Consider the following 19,037-nt stretch of genomic DNA (forward strand, 5'->3'; position numbering starts at 1 on the left):
ACCAAAATAGGACACACTCTACCAAAATGCAACATTTGCTAACCTGACATGCCACAGCACAACTAAATACTAACTAATCCAAAATACAGTCAATCCAAACCTCACAAATCCACTGCAGATAATACAGCCCAACCCAACACAGTTTATTCTCAACCCGAGATTCCTCAATCCAACGTCCCTATCTCAGTCAACACAACCTCTCAACTTCAACGCAATACAATCCAAACCAATGCATTCCAATTTAAGACAGACTACTGCAACCAGCTACTAGACCCAAAAGAGCACAACTAAATAAAAAAAATGTGTAATTCCACAACACAGCTCAACCAAATGAAACCCAACGTACATCAGACCTTAATCCAGACACGCAAGTACAAGTCTACACAACACAAGTTATCCTCCACCCAAGAAGGCTCTTTACAGCTCAATTTAGCTCGACAGTGTCCATTCTTACTTAATACAAGCAACAACCTCAATCCAATATAACACATAGCCTAACACAACACAGTCCAACCAGACCTAACACGAGACAACAGTCTAACTTAAAAAATACATCTGCATCTCGGCCAAAGTTAGGGCCCGATATATATGTTGGCGGAGAGGGGACTCTATCCCAACGGCAACGGAGGTCACTTCTCGCCAATATAATGATCTGCATTCCCGATTTAAATTTGGCGGTTCCTGTCAATGCTTGAAATATCCGCTGGGCCATTTCAAAATTGGCGGGCCGCACCTCTGTCAGGGCGACTGAGTCATTTACTCCGTTACCCTGGCGGAGGACAGGCCGTCCGCCAAATATTAAATTAGGATCTTAAATTGCAAAGAAAAAGTTTTTCTTTAGAGCCGGCCGCTGGCGCTGTCAAATGCCAGGATTGCCCAATAATAGGCTCCCTCGTCTTGATTCAAACATATGCCTCTTTCTTCCGCCACCCTACACTTCCGTAACTTTACCTCGCTCTTCAGGTTCTATCCTTTTATCCCTGCTTTCTCACTGTTATCCCATCTTTTTCTGCCTTTACATTTCTCTCTCCTGCTCTGGGTCAAAGTCTGATGATGAAAAATAAGTCCTGGTCCCCAAAAGTGAGTACCAGTACCTACCACCTGCAACCACCGGCACAAATTAAGCACTGGCTCCAAACTCAATAATACACCCCAGAGGAAGCCATCACAAAAGCAGCCCAACGGAACACAGTGAACTCCAGCCGCAGTCAGTGGAGAGAGATGCGCTTACCAGACAGTAAGACGCCCAGCAGTACCATCCATGCCGTCAGTGTGAACTGCACACCGAGGGACCACGTACAAGGACGCCCGAGGGGCCATGGGATCTGAGCCCTGAAGAACCCCATTCTGTCGGTGCCAGGGTTAGTTGAAGACCCCTCCTTCTTCAGGACATTCCGGTGGTCATCTCTCTAAAGTCCGGCGTTAGCACTTTTGAAATCCGAGGTGACCATACACTCACTTCCTGGAGAAAAAGGACCCAGTGAGTAGCGGTGTCAGGATAGACTCGGGACTTCTGAGCGCTACACAAATGAGCTCCGGGAGTAAACCCAGAATTTGAGGTTCTAGTACCTATGATTATCTGTTCCTTGCGGTGATGGAGAGTGAGGCATCGGAGCGCTACAAAAATCTGTACGGGGCGTCAATACAGAGCTAGAGGTTCCGGGAGCTATGCGTATCTGTTCCTTGCGGAAATGGAGACTGGAGGCTTCTGAGCGCTATCCAGGTGTTCTTCGCATGGTGTTATTAAACGCTATGGAGATTTGTTCTGAACGCTGCGAAGATCTGCTTCAGGCGCTATGAGAAGTATATACGGGCTCCACCTGTGGGAAAACTCTCGGCCCCCCTTCGGCCTTCCGCTCCCTCTCCCGTCCTCGGCTCCCTCTTCAGTCCCTCCTCTCGCCCTGTCGTCCGTCCGCGCTCCCCTCCAGTCCTGCTGAGGTCTCTCCTTGTGTTGCCCGCTGTATCCTCTCTGCCCTTCTTTGGTCGCTGCTCAGAGCAGACTGAGACGGGGCAGAGCGGCTTCCTCTAACCCCTCCCTCCACCATCCCGCCCCCCCCCCCTCCTCTCTATCCACCCTTCCCCGGCCCTCTCCTTTCCACAGAAAACCTTTCTATCCTGTGTTGCTTTTCTTTAGCTGTCACCCATGCTTTTTCCCCAGTGACTGAGGTACACTGAGGGAGCTACCCCCGGCGGCTTTCGGTATTGGAATAAGAGGGGTGAAGCCGACAAAGACAGAGGTGCATTGAATACACGCACGCGTGCCGTTCGCCTATCAAGGAGGTGAACGAGGTGACCAGGGGGTGTAGCACCGGGGATGAGGTGCATTGGCAGAGCTGCGCCCGATTCTCTGCTCTGAACAGCAGAGGGCGCTCATGGACGGGACTGGCCCAGTCATGGAATAGAAAGGGCGCTCGGGTCAGAACTGCGCCACATCTTCAACTTTTGGCGCTAAACATGCGCCAGTGAGAAAGAGGTTCTTTTGCTCCATAGCGCCTAAACTAGCCCCTAAACTATGGAACTGGTGCCGCACAAAGATCCTTTACCTGTGATTAGGATCAATTAGAGTGATATTAAGAAATACCAACGTTTCTTCACACTTTTTGCAATTCCCTCAGCGGCGGCGCGCCAGCAGCAACAATCGAGAGGGGAGGGGGCGCAGAAACTACTAGTTTGTAAGGATGGGGCCCCTGCTACTGTGGGAAACATTTTCATCAGCAATTTACAACCAGGGCAATTGGAAGTACAGGGCAATGTAGGAACAAGTTGCATGGCAGGCTCGACTACATCAAATAGCAAGAAAAGCCAACATACGTGGCATAAAGCAACTCATTAATTGGCAGTATTATTTTGCCACTTTAACATGCCTTAATTACTGACTGGGTAAATGTTTCTCCTCATTGGCTCCAGTTTAACCCCCCATACATTATACAAGAACTGAACGTGGCCAGTTACCTCTGCGAGGGGTCTGCCTCTGGTGGCGCCATGTATGTATGGCCCTTTTAAGGTCTCGCCCACCAGACGGCACACGCTGTCTGTTTGCGAAAAGATCTATTGTCAGCTGCCCATTGCTTAGCATTAATTAGCTTTATTGTCACTCTCATTTGCTTGCCTCTTATTCGTTAGCTTGTGTGTACTTTTCTTCCTCTTCTAGTGTTTGTCCCTCCAATACAGCATGGCCTCATTACTTATGTTCTTCCACTGCTTCTCAGGCACTACTTTTTATAGTTTTGGTTAAGCACTCCATGACAGTGCATGTGTTTTCCAGCTATGTCCCTCATGTACCTTTCTTCCTCCCCTACAGTGCTCTGTGTTGCTCTCTCTCGTCTGTGTGCTTCTACCCCACCCTCTCTGTGATGGGCTTGCCCTCATGTGCTTCTTCCACACAGCATTGCTTTCCTGTCTGTATGCTTTTCCCCGTCAGGTTCACATTGCCCTCTCTCTTGCCCATTTGCTTCTCTCCCTTCTGTGCTCTATGTTGCTCTCTCTCCGTACCATTTACTTCCACCGCCTGTGCCCTCCATGTTCCTTCCCCCAGTCGTCAGTTGCTTCCCCCCACCTATGCCCTCCAGGTTGTTTCTCCACACAGTAGCCTTCATGTGGCATCCGCCCCACCCATGTTGCTTTCGTTCTCGCATGCCTTCCACCCCCCACACCCCAATGTTGCTTCCCCTCCACCTGCTTTTTATGCAGCAGATAAAGGATAATGAGGCTAGTGGAGTAATTCAACAATTATGTGGAACATGCTGCTGAATCGCATCATTTCAGTAGCCAGATAATAATTAACATCAGCATTAGGGACAGTTTGAGAGCTATCCAAGGTACTGAAACTGCCATAGCCTTACATTTCCCTATTAAAGTCTGAGGGAACCTGAAGCTGTGGGAATTTTGAACTGAATTAAAGGAAACAGCTCAACAGAGCTAACAACCCAACCCTTTCCAAGTCTTTCTGAGGAGTAACCTAGTGGTTCTGAAAGAAGCCCTTAGGTATGTGTTCCCCAGGCTTTGTTATATAGGATTTTGCGCTTTATAACTTTTGCGACATTTATGCTACAAACTTCTAGTTTTCACAACGGTGTTATTAGCCATTTCAATGGAAAATGTGCTGTCTGTAAATTACAATGCGCTACTACACGATGCTTGCCTCATGTCCATTAAAGCTAGGTGAGTCTCAAAAGTTGTTCATTCTAAAAAGTGGGTTGTGGTTCTAAAAAGTTTGGGAACCACTGCTGTAGGCAAAGGCTCCGCCCGAGGCACTTATCGTTTAAGCTCCAAAGTTATGAGCACAAAATGATTTAATAATGGGAATTATAGATTATTTTAATGTATTCCAATTGGCTGCTTGGGTGCCACATTCCAGAGGAATTTCCTGGATTCCTCATAATTACACTCCACAACTGTCTCACAAAAGGTGGAGGTGTGTGATTTGAAGAACTATATAAAAACACGTTATTATAACGGTAACAGTTGTTTGTTACAATGCATTGAAACGGAAAACGTGTGAAAAAGCACCATATAAAAAGTACTCTATTACAGGCCGGTACTGAGAATGAAACTGACCTCCTGCTATATGTTTCTGTCAGTGTGCACAAAGCGCACCAGAAAGCCCTGAGGGCCAGCCGAGGTCTCGGCCGGTTATGGCTCCGATCAGGGCTGGACTAGCAGTAGCGAGCATCTGGCATTTTCCCAGGAGGCTGGAAGGGTGGGGACAAGTTTTGCAGAAGTGGGGCAAGTTTTTTGTTACTGGGGGCCGGTTTTGCCGCATTACTGCAATATCGGCCCCCAGTAACAAAAGCAGCAGTGCTTAACACTTGGGCCCACTCTCGAGACGGCCGGCCAAACAGTCATGTGCACTTTAGGTGCAGCAGCAGCCATGCCTCCTACTTGTGACGTGGAGAGCCCTGCCCTGCCCCACCCTAACCTGGTGGCAACCGCAATACTAAAATAAAATGCTAATAACGTTTAGTTATAATCATTTTATTTTTTCCTTTACACTGCTTTATATAAAACTCCCAAATAAATAAATAAAATAAGCAGTGGGGTGACGCTCCTCCGCCTTAGGAGCCGCCACTGGCTGGAGTACAGAAGGTTAATGAGCAATGAAGGTTCCTTTACATTTCGTTTTTAGGTCTCGCCTGACCCAGCGCATGCGCTGGTCTGGCGAGACTTTTTGTGAGGGCTCAAAAAAGTGCTACCACTGTAGCCTAGAGCTACAGTGCATGTGCGCGGGCGCACGCGCCTCACTTTCGCGGCCGCACGGCCGCTTTGATGTTTGATCGCAATCACTTTCACTTTCGCGGCCGCTTTGATGTTCTCCGTGAGCCAGTTTTTTTTTCTCCTGTTAATTACTTCTATGTAGTAATGGTAGCACCCGTGCGCCGCCATTACTACAGAGCAGTAATAAACAGAAACAAGCATTGGCATAGCCAATAGGTCTCGCTTTTGGGACCTTATAAGTATTTAGTTATGCAACTGTTGCATGGCTAAACACTTATAAGGTCCCAAAAGCGAGACCTATTGGCTATGCCAATGCTTGTTATCTGTCCATTTGCTATGCCTTGAAAGGCAAAGGTAAACAGGCAGACTACATCTTCTGATTAATTTCTGCTTATTCTTTTAATGGGGAGATTCTGGTTTACTTTTCTTTCTCTGACTACTAAGTTAGAGGAAATTGTAAAGTGAACTATCTGACAATCGTCCTGGGGTACGGGGCAGGGCGTGTTAAGGGAAAGGATTTAGGATGTCTGTTTTACCTAACACACAACAACATTTAAATACCTGTAAATTAACTGTACAAATATTTCAAAATATATCAGCAGTTAGGAGAGCACACATGAAGCTCTTTTGTTTGCAATTCTGAAGTGTAATGCAAAAAAAATCTTAATAAGATAAAAACAAATCAAGACCCTTTACTTGGTGATGTGCAAATGATAAATATTCGCTGAACCCGATTACCCTGCATTGTTTGTGCGCTATATCGTTTTATCAGTAAATCTGCATGTCAGTGTGAATTTTGTGGCCATTTTAATAGAAAATATGCTATCTGTAAATGACAGTGCGCTACCACACCATGTTTAGTAATATATTTGTGGCAGTATGCTTCAAAATGCACCACCAGCTATATACCATACCCACACCACTCTCCTGTTGAATGGGCGTGAACATCTGCTATACTTGTTCTTTGTGTGACGCTTGGATTTTTCGTAATCCCTATGACTTTTGTGTTGTAACATTGATGGCAGTACCCCCACTTTGAACCTTGTTCCAGCACCACTGCTGGGGGCTCTGCGTGGTGTTCAGAGCCCCTCGGCGCTCACGCATACTGCTGACAGAGACTAACACTACTTTTCAAGGCCTCATTGACATCATTGATGAAGTGACTGGGCTCGGTGAGACCACCACAGTCTTATCAAATCTTATGGACAAATAACATCAAACAGGAGACACGCAGTGGTCAAGCAGCCACACGTCAACTCAGAGTCATGCATGGTCTGCAAACCTGGCCATTTAGAAGTGTGGTGAGGCCGTTTGTAATAGTGTGGGAGTGTGTGATACTGTGTAAAAATGACTGAGACTGCTTGAGTGTGTGTGTGCGCAAATGTGAGGCACTGAGACTGTATGAGTGTTAATCGGTAAGTGTACGTGAGACTAAGAGGGCGATTGTGAGACTGAGTGTGTGAGTCTATGGGATTGTGACAGTGAGAAGGTGCATGTGAAAGCACGTGTGACTGAGAATGTGTCAGACTGTAAGAGTAAAAGTGTGTGTGTGTTTGAGCATGAGTGAAAGTGAGGAATCTAGGTGTTACACAGAATGTGGAGACCATGGGGCATGAAGTCACTTTTGCTACCCCTGGCCTGCTGGGAAATTGTCAGCCTTTCACAAATGACAGATGGTGTGTGAGTGACTGTATAAGACTAGCTGTCGGACTAGTTGGCCGGGCCTGCACAACTCAAGCACAGATAGGCAGATTTTTGTTACCAGTTTTGCTGCGGTCACTGGAAAGGCAGAAACGTCTTGTGCACATGGGTTTCCTGTACCAGGAAATATACCAGGTCTGCCAAAACCTAAAAATGAGCAGGCAGTTGGTTGGCCACAGCACCAGGGTTTTTCAACCATATAGTCTAGTTGTCTGAGTGTCGTGTTCACCCCAGTATTGCCGGAGTCACGTCTGGTAGATCCCTTTTGTCACTAGAGGAAGCTTGCCCTTTCAGAGAAAAGGCTAACTGACAGGTGTCACTCACTCCTCCTCTATCTGGTGAGTTACACTCTGTCAGACAAGGAGTGTTAGAAGTCAGAACAACCTGTCAGAGAATCTCTTATCTGCAGATGATAATAACAAAATTCCAGCCATTGTGCTCCTCAAATCAGTATGCATACACAATCGTCAGTATTTTATGAGGTACATGATTATATATTATGCCATATTTGTCTACAGATTATAGGTATCAGAATGATAATAATCCTTATAAACAACTCAGTAGATAATATATAAACTAGGGCAGATGTTAGATAGGCCCCAATCGTACTTCGTAACACACCCGTAACCTCTTAGTCTATTCCATACCCCAAGTGTAAAAACCGTTGCCAGTCATCCAACTTGTATGACTATCAGTTTACTAACCTTATATTATGTGAATCATGTTTAGTTTCTCCGCATAATGTATGTTGTCATTGGGTCAGCAGTCGTAACTCAGTCGTTCAGCATCTCCCCTCAAGTGATCAGTCCATGTGTCTAACCCAGCCCCTCCGTCGGTACCTTGCCTACCTTTAGTGCGAGCCAGGAGGGGTCACTCGTGCTCGACTGCAACTTTAAACTTGTGCAAACAATGCCTCTTTGCAGGAGCTTGTGTAAGTGTGTGGAAGCTAATGCCACTTCTGTTTCATTCTTTCCAATATGGATCTCTACAAGGTCATCTTCCCACTAGCTGCAGTTACAACACGTGCACCAGAGAAGAGGAAAAATTCCCATTTGTCTGTCCAGGTAGTTTGAACAGTGTCAGAAAACATGGAGCTTCTAAACAGAATCTCTAAATCACAAGAGGGAGTGAAGAGCAAAATGTTTAAGGCGGTCCTACACCTGTGCTCCTCTTCAGAAGTGGGCTCAATAGTTAACAAGGTAAGAGTAGTTTATCGAAGGCAAGGGCAAGGCCCCGTGGCTGTATCTGCTGTCACGGGGAGACCTGAATCTCAGATCTTGGTGCCCTCACACACCTGTTAGTGTGTCATGCTTCATCATTGGGCATTCCTCGTCTGGCCAGCGCTGCAATGCCTGACGGCCTGGGGGATCTTTTTTTGGAGATCTTTTGATCTGGTAATGCCGTAAAGGTGAGTGCAAGAAGGAGGGTTCTGTGAGAAAGTTATAAGTGTAAGGTGAGGGATATCTAAAATAGTCTCTGTTTACCTTCTGACAATTTTATGATGAAAAGGGTAACAGGACTGAGTAAAAGTGATGGTGCTATCGCGAGGTCACAATGTACCAAAATAGTGGTTAACTAAGTGAGGTCAACATGTTTCGTGCCTAGAGAGCCCAGAGGTTGGGCGGCACTTCTTCAGGACCAAAAAAGAATATAGTGACTATGTGTCCCAGGGACAAGGGACCTCCTATCTAGTAAGGGATAGTCGCTAAATGTAGGGAAAGCTGCCCCAGACTGGTTGCGGCACAGGAGGGCCACCCCAAGGTGAGCGTAATGGTGCTCCTTAGGTACAAAGGAGGGATCCCCAGTAGATTGAGGGACATTTGGTAGGTGTACAAGACGTACACCTACCAAATGTCCCTCAATCTACTGTGATGCAATCTAATGCATGTGGGAACTCATCAGGCCTATACAACTGCACACCTGCTATCTAGGAGCAGGGCTAAAGTTCAGGCAGCCTAGACTTGGCTGCCCTTGACTTGGAGTGTGCTAGTGCCTGTATGTCAACACACCCATGATGGCCAGTATCTCGAGCCCTGGAATCCCACCTCTTCAACAAACTCTATCTCTATAAGGAAATGAGACAATGGCCCTACCCTAGCTAGCACTGCCTTTGAACTCTGCGTTCAATGAATCGATTAGCGAGAAAGAGCAGACCGGCCTAACTGTTCCTGCTAGTGGCTGGTGAAAGGGAGCAGCTGCCAGTCTGTCCCAGCTGAGCAGTGGCCTGAGAACACACTTGCACTGGCAGGGAGCAGAATGTCACTTAGCCAGACATAGGTGCAAGAAACCACATGTCCACCTTCCACTAACAGGAGAAGCATCTGATTCATTCCTCATTCGACACAAATAGCATCTCGCCCAATACAGATAGCGAACTACTCCTAACTTAACACAGTCATCTCTCACTTGCCAAAAAGAACTGAGATATTCCTCCCCATCAGCAGTACAGTCCCCTTGATCTTCTGACTACTGCCTCAACAGCAGAGCTGCTTCTCACCTGATGCAGAGACCAGATATCCCACATTGGTTACAAACAGCAGAACTATGCCTTGTCCTACAGAGCTATGCCGGATAGGTACGTACCTGTCGGATTATGTGTCCACCCGTCTACCTGTCTGTCTGGTCTCTCATGGGGAACCAGGGAATAGGAGACCTTGGAGTAAGAAATCATGAGGGAGAAGTCTGGTGAGACAGGTAAAATGAGGACAGTGAAACATGGGCAGAGGGGACACCAGGACAGAAGAATCTCACAACAGAGCCACATTGAGTTGGGAAACATCAGACATAATAACACAGGAAGGTTGCACCCAGGATCAATACCTGATCCACTACAAGGAGACATGTGAACAAAACCCAAGATGGAATGTCAGTATTGGACCTTAGATTATGAGTAATACATCCCAGATCAGAAACAGAAGTTCCACAAACACTGCAGAGGACTCTGATCCGAGGTCATCTAGAAGGGCACCAGATTCATTGCCCCTATGGGACAGCACTGCCATGGCTGAAACGCTTTTTGCAGAGTGCCTTAAGACCCAATCCTCCACTGTAAACCACCACACTGAGACCAACCACTACACACTCAACATTCATACTGGTTAGTCTGGAAGGTCTCAAGACTCACTCCTTTTCACGAAACACCTATTTATGTATCACCCACACCATCGTAGTTCAGGAATATAATCCCCCAATGGATAACCTCTCTTGGATGAATCACACCAGAAGGATGGTGTCTGCAGAAAGCACCAAGAGGCCAAAAGTCATTGGTAAATGCTGTGCTATACAAAGAATGCACAACATAACCTAAACCCCCAACCAACCCGCCAGTGAAAGAAATTGCAAATACTCTGGGCCTGATTATGAGTTTGGTGGTGTGGGAGCAGGGCGGAACGCGACTGCCCCACTGCCAAACTCCACTGACGACCGCCTCCCGGATTACAAGCTGAAATCCAGGTGGGTGGTCCTGAGGCGACTGGCACATGGCGCTGCCCTTCAAGGCTCATAGGACCACTTTTGTGGTGGTCCCTGACCGCCACCACACCTCCACCACAAGTTTGACCGTCCTATGGACCGCCAAACTCGTAATTAGGACCTCAGCCTCTTTATATTGGGTGCCATCATGACGGACACCACCCCAAGAGGCTCTTTGAGGTCTGTGGTCCATTTCTTTTGCATCAGTCCTCCTTACAGCCTGAGGAAATCTCTCTTGAAAGCTAATGATGACACCAGTCATAGCGTTTGACTAAACAGCTGATCCAAACTCCACACAGAAAATACAGGAAGGGAAAGGATCCAATCTCCTGGCTCAATCTCCCAATGCACTTACATAGACAGGCTTTTCTGTTTTCTTCTGGGCATTTTTGTTTATTTGATTCAACACTCAGCAAATTTCTACACGGTGCATCCTGTATTAAATCTCCAGTGTTTTGCGCTGGGTATCGAAAAAAATTGATGATAAGGCAGTGCTTAGTATGTAAAAGAATGAGTGCCAGTGACCAAATGGTCTTGAATCCACCTCAGTCCTCCATAATCCATTACCAGACATTTACAGCCTGTTTATTACACTCTTGCCAGTCCCTGCTCTCTCCCTTTGAGATGGTTTTTCAGTCTTTCTTTTCCTCCTTGTTTCCCTTTGTGTGTTTTTTCCCTTTCGAGGCCTGCCCTAACAAAGCATAAGGGAGGCAAGCAAAAAAGGACTCATTATCTTCAAAACTTTCTGGTGCATAACTTTGCCACTTGTTTTGCTTTCCTTTTGTAGGCCCCTTTTCCATGATGTTTTGACTATCCTCCAATATGGGTGCGAAGTCAGCGTGCTTTGGGGTTAACCTCCTGGTAAACCAGGTTACCGACCTTCTTAAATGTGTCCTCATGGAAGGGAGTTGAGGTAGTTGTGAGCATGTAACCAGGGGCGTAGCTTAGTGAGTGAGATTTGGGTTGGTGCAATTGTCAAATTTCCCAACTAAAAAAGTGGTGGGCGGCAGCGTGGATGGGTAAGATGCTGAAGGGGTACAGCACACATGAGATTCACAAAGCCAATTTTAGCACCAAACATACATGCCTGTCAAATATCCACCAAAGGATACCTAGTAATTACTATGGCATATTTGTGCATCTCACATTCAGTAGTAAACTCTACGTAAGGAATTGGGAGTGGGAGTATCAACCAAGAGGGCTGTCCCTCCTGTCTGACCTTTTCCCACCTCGGACATTTTCAGAGCTGAAATAAATTCATGTCCAGGGCAGAAACTGAAGACGCCCACATCTTTCAGGATGTAGGGCAAGGTGTTTCTCCACGCAGAAATATTTTCCCTGAGGAGAAAAAAAAAGTATTGTGAGAAAGTGTACTGTTTGTGCAATCTGTGTTTTAGAAATAGTAAAATCCCAAAAGACCAAGCGTCCAAAATGTCACATAGCATTGCCAGTAGAACACCTGGAAGCCTGAGACCAGGACATCAGTCCATGTCTGCTACTGCCAATGTTTGTGAATTCCAAATTACCGGTTTCTCAGTAAATCAGCCACTGTATATCTTTAATTTCCTGAATAAATAAAATAAGTTAAAACTGTTTCTAAAACCCAACGCAGACCTAGCAAACCCCACACAGGTCCCCCTGACCCAACTACCAAGCCAAGAATGCATTTATTAGCGGGTGTCACACCCCAACACTGTGCCCTCCCCCCACGGCCCCCCAGCTACGCCTCTGCTTATACGCCATGTGTCTTTTTATTGCCCTTATAGATTGTCGCCAGCTTTCTTCTTTTTATTAAACAGTCCTCTACAGAGATTCTCGCTTTGCTGATAGAGGCATTAATATGATCGTTGTTAAACTGAACACCTTCCCCCAGGTGAGAAACTCTGAATAATGTGGCTAAAGCATTTAGACAACTGCGAACCAAGATAAGTGTCTGTCTTAAGGACGATCTAAGGGGCATATTATCAAGCACGGCGTAAAAATTATCGCCGCTTTAGCTGCAGAAAACTGCAGCTAAAGCGGTGATAATGGGCTTGATAATATCCCGCGAGAATTCCAATAGAAGCCCAGGTTCACACCAGAGCATGGGCTTCTATGGGAATTCTCAAGGGCATATTATCATGCCCATTATCGCCGCTTTAGCTGCAGTTTTCTGCCGCTAAAGCAGCGATAATTTTAACGCAGTTTCTTGATAATATGCCCCCTGGTGGGATTGGCATGAATCTTGTCTGATATCAGATCAAGAATACAAGTTTCTACAGTCTCATCATTCCAGATTACCGTGTATATATGTTCTACCTAAAATTCACAAGGGGGGTTCTTTCCCCCCTGGTAGACCAATAGTCTCTGGGAATGGTGGACCGACAGAGCATATTGCCCAGTATGTTGACCACTTTTTGCAACCAATTGTAAAGAATTTACCATCCTATCTAAGAGATAGTTCTGATCTTCTATGTAAATTGGAAGATTTTCAATAGGATTTGAATAATCTACTCTTTGTGTCTATGAATGTAGAAAGCCTTTATACCTGCATTCAAATGCGTGAGGGAATGAGAGCTCTCAAACACTTTCTGTACAAGCGTGGTGCTCAACATCTTGAGCATACTAACATGCTGCTTGATATGACAGAGATCATTTTGACAAAAAATGCTTTTATGCATAATGACAACTGGTTCCTTCAGGTACAAGGGACAGCCATGGGCTCCAGATTTGCTCCCTCATACGCCAACCTTTTCATGGGACTGTATGAGCTGGAGCATGTCTGGGGCCCGGGAGCTCAGAACTGGAATAACAACATTATCTTCTATGGACGATACATAGATGATATTATCATGATCTGGCATGGCACAGTTGAGAGTTTAAAGATGTACTACAACTATTTGAATCTTAAAATTTTCAATGTCAAATTGACCATTCAATACTCCAGCACCCACATGGAGTTTCTTGACCTAAGACTTTTTATAAATGGAACAAGAATAGAAAGTGACATGTACAAGAAGAAAACTTCTTGCAACAGTTACTTGCATGCTACCAGTGCTCATCCTCAATCCACCATTAGAGCCATACTGTATGGTGAAAAAGTGCGAGCCAGAAGAAACTGTAGCATGGAGAAAGATTTCATAAAGAACATACATCACATCAAATCTAATTTCTCAAAGAGAGGATATAATCAGACATGTTTGGATAATGCAGAGAGAAGAGCTCTTTCTCTAAACAGGAAGGAAGCACTGACTCCTAGAACATACAACAAGCGACCTGTTACTAAACATAATTCTGAAGTTTTATTTATCACTGAATATAAAATATTCAGTAACCATATATATAACATCTTGAGAAAAAATTGGCATTTACTAGAGACAGAAGATCGTATGCGCCATATCATCTCAAAAAAACCCAAGGTGGTCTATTCCAAAAGCAAAACTCTCAAGGACATACTTAGTCCAAGCTATGTCACTGACAATAAAACGTCCATCAAAACATGGCTGCCTGAAAAACCTTCTGGCTTCTACACATGCAATGATTGTTGAGTATGCAAATTGGGGCAGAACAAGCTAAAGAAATTTAAGAGCAATCAATCAAGGGAGTTCACTATAAACTGTTTCATCAACTGTAATACCACCTTCACAGTCTATATGATCACATGTTCTTGTAATAAGATATACATCGGTAGCAGTATTCGCAGTTTGAAACTGCGAATTCAGGAGCATGTGCGAGCAATCAGAAACTGTGACTCAAAATACCCTATGGCCCAGCATATACACCAGGAACATTCAGGAGAAAAGAATATCTCCTTCTGTGGGATTGACCATGTTAAAATGCCAAGGAGAGGAGGGAATAGAGAATTATTGCTTAGACAACGGGAAGCGAGCTGGATATGCCGCTTGAGAACAAATAAGTTTGGTTTAAACTTTAATGATGAGTTACATCATTTTCTATAGGCCAGCTGGATCATATGTGCGTGTAGTGAAAACTCATCAGTCATGGCTATGGATACTCAGCTTATATTATCCAATTGTTGCCATATTTTTGTTTAAAAACGCTTATACAAACATGCTAATTACTGGATTAATGAATTCCCACCGTATTCTTTATATGTCTTAGTACCTGATCTTGAAATCCTTCACTGTGTTTTCCTTCTGACTTACATGCAATTTTGTCTTATTTTCGATACTGGTCTCTGATATATTATTTATTGTTCTTTAGTCGTTTAAGATCCTCCCTGTGCTCTACTTTAGGAGTTTAGACACACACTGAAACCGTTCGCTGAATACATACGACAGGGCTCAATGTAGTGTTGTCCTTAACGATATTTCGTTAGTAGCTTGTCATTGTTATATTGGTGTATACTGCACTAAGATGGCCGCCGCAATAACAAGATTTACCTTATAGGGAACAACTGAACAATTGAAATATCGCTTTAAGAATTAACTATAGCACATTCAGACATTACCTGTATGTTTTTAATACTTATATAAATTTTAATTCTGCATTTAACAATGTGTTCCACCTAGATTAACATAAATATATCGTACCAAGAAGGTTGCTACAGTTGCGATAGAATTTTCTGTTTGATTGACATCTGACAAATATTGATCCTTGTATATAAATTTTCTATGAGATACATTGTATCATTATAATCTTTATGCTTTGAGTAACCCTTTTAAATATGTTTATATTCAGCACCATGTTGAGGGAAACATGATAACCCTTCTAAGATGGCTACCATGTGAGTGCCGGTACGTCATTGTCGTATAGCGTGATGGAACACATTGCGCTTAAACTTAATACTTTCTAAACAGGATATTAATCGGATATTATGACAACGGTTTTCAGACATATCAACAAAAAACTTATATTTGTTTTACTTTGTGCAAGATTCCTGGGCTTGAACTAGAAACTATCGTTCTTACATTATATCAATATCACGCTTTATCCTTTAAAAATGGCCGACACGAAAACCATGAATCCTTAATCAATTGGGCCGTCGTTGATCTTTATGCTCACACAGGTGAATGAGATTTTAGAGCGGATGATTTAAAAACGCTCGCCTCTGGTAACTCTGTTCCTCCACTGAAAAGAACGAGACCAGAAGACAAGGGTTATCATACCCCTATAGGTAAGCTTATGAAAAAGATAATATGTTACTTATTTGTTGCTCAGATATGTCTTTTTTACTAGGAGCAACGAAATAGTGGAGCTCCCTTTTTTTAAACATAATTCTTTTTCAATGTATTGCAGCGTTCTTCGTGTGTGGGTGTGCATTAGATTAGTGTGCAACCCAAGTAATTTTCACCCAACTCTGTCAGCTTAATAAAATCCTATGCGACCGTGAGTAATTTTAGATAATATATAAATTTCTCTTCACTGAGTCCAGTTACAACTCGCTATACATAGCTTTTGCAGTATTGATTGGCCATAGCCCTTTATCCACAGAAGCAAAGAACCTCTTGTAATTATTGATTGAGTGAGAGAACTCTCGTTCCTTGACAGCGTCTTTATTAAGGGCAGCTGCTTAAATACAGAGCAGCTTCCATGTTGTAAACAGAAAGTTTTTGGATGTCCACCGCTCGGGCTCTTGCTTGCTGTTTGTTAAACTTTAGGACTCACAATAAATACTAATCCTTTTCCCTCATTGATTTGCTTATAGATACTCATTTGTTGGATTGTCCTTGAATTGGTATGTATGACCGTATTAGAAAATGCTTATATTATAATTATTGGAAATATCCAGTTCCCTGATATGGGTTGCTTTTTGTGATTTTTACACAACATTCTTTTAATATAAATGAAAATCTTTTTGTAATGGGTGAAACTTTTCCACTTGAACAAGATGGTGATAACTGTTGCTTCATTGGTAGCATGAGGCTACAGCTGTTATGCCATTAATTTCTTTAGAACAATAACCAAGATATGATGTATTAAGCTTTGCTCTCATTGGTTGATAATTTCTTTTATAAAAAGTTATTCGAATAATCAGCAATGATCTTCTACTTGATTGAATGTCTATCCAGATTGTTGATAGCTGCTATATGTTCTAAAGTTGACTCTGGTGTTTACCATTACCCTTTTTATTTTAACAAACCCTTGACAACATGAAGCACATGATATATGCATACTGATGTTGTTTTATACACATTTGTGTTATCTGATTTGTCTCAAACATTGACTTTTATAGACTAACAATCGTCATTGAAATCCTTTTGCCAGCGTGAAAAACTTGGGTTGCTGGCTCTATTTTCAAATAATTTGCAGTCTGCATCAGTTAAATGTTGTGAAAAAAAAGGTATGAAATTCAATACTTACATGATGGAATATAAATATTTCTGTGCTTAAAGTGATCAACATCTTTTATTATATTTGTTATGGACATGCTGAATTGATTATTTGTATTCAAATGGTATACATTTCTAACTTGGGTTTGTTATCTCAAAGGCCTGATTCACGACGCAGATACATTTTTAGCTCTGTTGTTTTTATATTGAAATTGTTTCATTAGCTTTGGTACTCTAGGTTTGTATAGTTTGATAGTTGTACCTGTGCACACGTTGATTTATTTTCATGGTGATAATTGTATGTTATATATGTTTTTCTATTAGCCCTGAAGAAGTCTCCTTGTAAGAGACGAAACGCGTCGGCTAAGATCCTTCATGTCCAATGTGATTATGATTCTTCATTTCCATGTGATTACATAATAAAGAAAAAGAATCTTCTCAAGAAACTGACTGACGTCTTGAACATTTCTTAGAATATTCATTGACTATTCCTGAACCGTGCTGAACCTTTTTGAATGAAATTTTGTAACAGGGCTTTTGTCCTGATAAGGAACATAGAGGGCAGTGTTCCTTGGTTCTCTGCACTGTAAGAATTGTATTTAAAGAAAACACTTTTCACTTGTCAAGTGCGGTATCTATAGCCTCTACCCTCATTCTGTGTGCATCAATATGCCCCCAGGTGTGAAGTTTAAACCACTTAGAAAGTCAGGCCTGCCAAATACTGTTTCATTCAGGGCTACTGCCCTGACACACTTATTCAGAGGTAGGGGGCCAGTACTCCATGGAAAGTCAGGTCTCGCTACACTGCACAACGTTTAGTTGATATGGTTTAGCATGGAATCCTAGGGGTTTCTGCTACACCTATCATACACAGATTATCAGAAGTTTCACGCTACGAAACGTAGTTGCATTCAGTGCTGTGCGTGCGTTTGCAGTAAAAAACTACTTTTTGCGTTCAGAAGTTGACTGCCGCTCTTGATTGCATCACTTACCATTATTTTGTGTTGTGTGAGCACCTGGGTTAAGGTTTAGTGGACCTTGGCTGAGTCCTCTTTCTGAAATGGCGCATAGGTGCACCACCCATTGGGACGAGAGCTCTTCAAATTCCCCAACCTCCACCTGGCCAGGTTCCATGTGCTGCTGACCCAGTGTCGGACTGGCCTAGAGGGCATCGGGCAATGCCTAATGGGCTCCTCTGACAGGTTATGTTATGTTATAAACATTTATTAAGCGCTAACTGCTACCCAAGGGTGTCCTGGCGCTGAAGGACAGGTAAGTGTGGGGTGGTTTTTGGCTGTTTTGGGGCCTGTTTTATGGATTGGTGGGTTGGTTTTTACAGTTGAATTCCTTATTGCCATAAGCATTGCCTGCAGTAAGCACAAATGCATGCAGCCTCTGCTACCTTACAAAACACCTTTTCAGTGTCCCTTTATAATAACATCAAAGTACCCCGATTTGAAAATATGGGGCACTTTTTTAGCTATTTAATTCACCAGTGGGGGCCACTTTTATTTTGTTCCTAGAACCTATTTCTGTCCTAGTCAGAACTTAATTTGAGCCGGTGGTTTCCGGTGCTTGGCGCCTGCACTTAATTGTCAACAACAGTGTTAGTGACAGTTTACCACATGGTGGCGCTGTCTTTCTAATTTAGAGATGAACACAACAACAGTTGTTTACTAATTCAATATAGATTGAAAATGACTAGTACCTGCAGCCTATGTGAATCTTATAGTTTTGGGGGCCTGGAATGGCATGAATTGTCACACTTATATGAGTGTGATGGTTGGTAGTTGTGTTGGTCTTATTATTGGCAGCGCTGGCAGGGGCAATGTGTGGTGCAAGCTATAGTGGCCTCCTGACGAGGGCCCTGGCACTTATGTTTTTTTTTTACAAATCAAGCACTGGTCCTAGTCCAACCCTGTGCTGACCTGAGCGTCAGCCTATTGAAAGTATTTAACTTGTCCTTATAAGGCCGATTTCGAGCCCCCCTTTGTATTTGTTTTCTCCTTGGTTCCTGTGATTGCTGCTGCCCCGCCCTCTAAATTCATTTGGATTCCATACTGATTGCTAATGACTTGGCTTTTGGAAGTGTCCAAGGGATGACAGCAGGAATCGGAATTTGCCTAGCATCGTGACGGTAAGTTCCAATTCTATTAAGGACACGGAGGCGAGGATTATGCTTAGTCTCTCTTCGCTTTATTACTACATAAACTTGTAGCAGCTAGAAAGATTTTCAAAAGATTTTCAAAAGAGTCAATAACATTACAAAAAACTACAACTCCATATAACCAGGGAGGAACCCGAATACATAGTCCTTCATCTGTTTCCATCACCTTAGGTACATAGTCCCATGTTTATCTCCTCACATCCTCTTTCTTC

The 19,037-nt window shown here is 43.6% G+C and overlaps 1 protein-coding gene across 1 annotated transcript in view; it reads right to left on the bottom strand.

The window, feature by feature from the left end:
• The window catches only part of GFRA3 (GDNF family receptor alpha 3), a 141,377-nt gene extending 139,373 nt beyond the window's left edge, over positions 1 to 2,004 (bottom strand). Inside the window, exon 1 of the mRNA XM_085618380.1 lies at positions 1,232 to 2,004. Within this exon, the coding sequence (XP_085474506.1) occupies positions 1,232 to 1,346 (115 nt within the window). The 5' untranslated portion in view covers positions 1,347 to 2,004. The remainder of the gene's footprint in view (positions 1 to 1,231) is intronic.
• Between the last annotated feature and the right edge of the window lie 17,033 nt (positions 2,005 to 19,037).

Source organism: Triturus cristatus, chromosome 7 (assembly GCF_964204655.1).
Source record: "Triturus cristatus chromosome 7, aTriCri1.1, whole genome shotgun sequence".
NCBI lineage: Eukaryota > Metazoa > Chordata > Amphibia > Caudata > Salamandridae > Triturus > Triturus cristatus.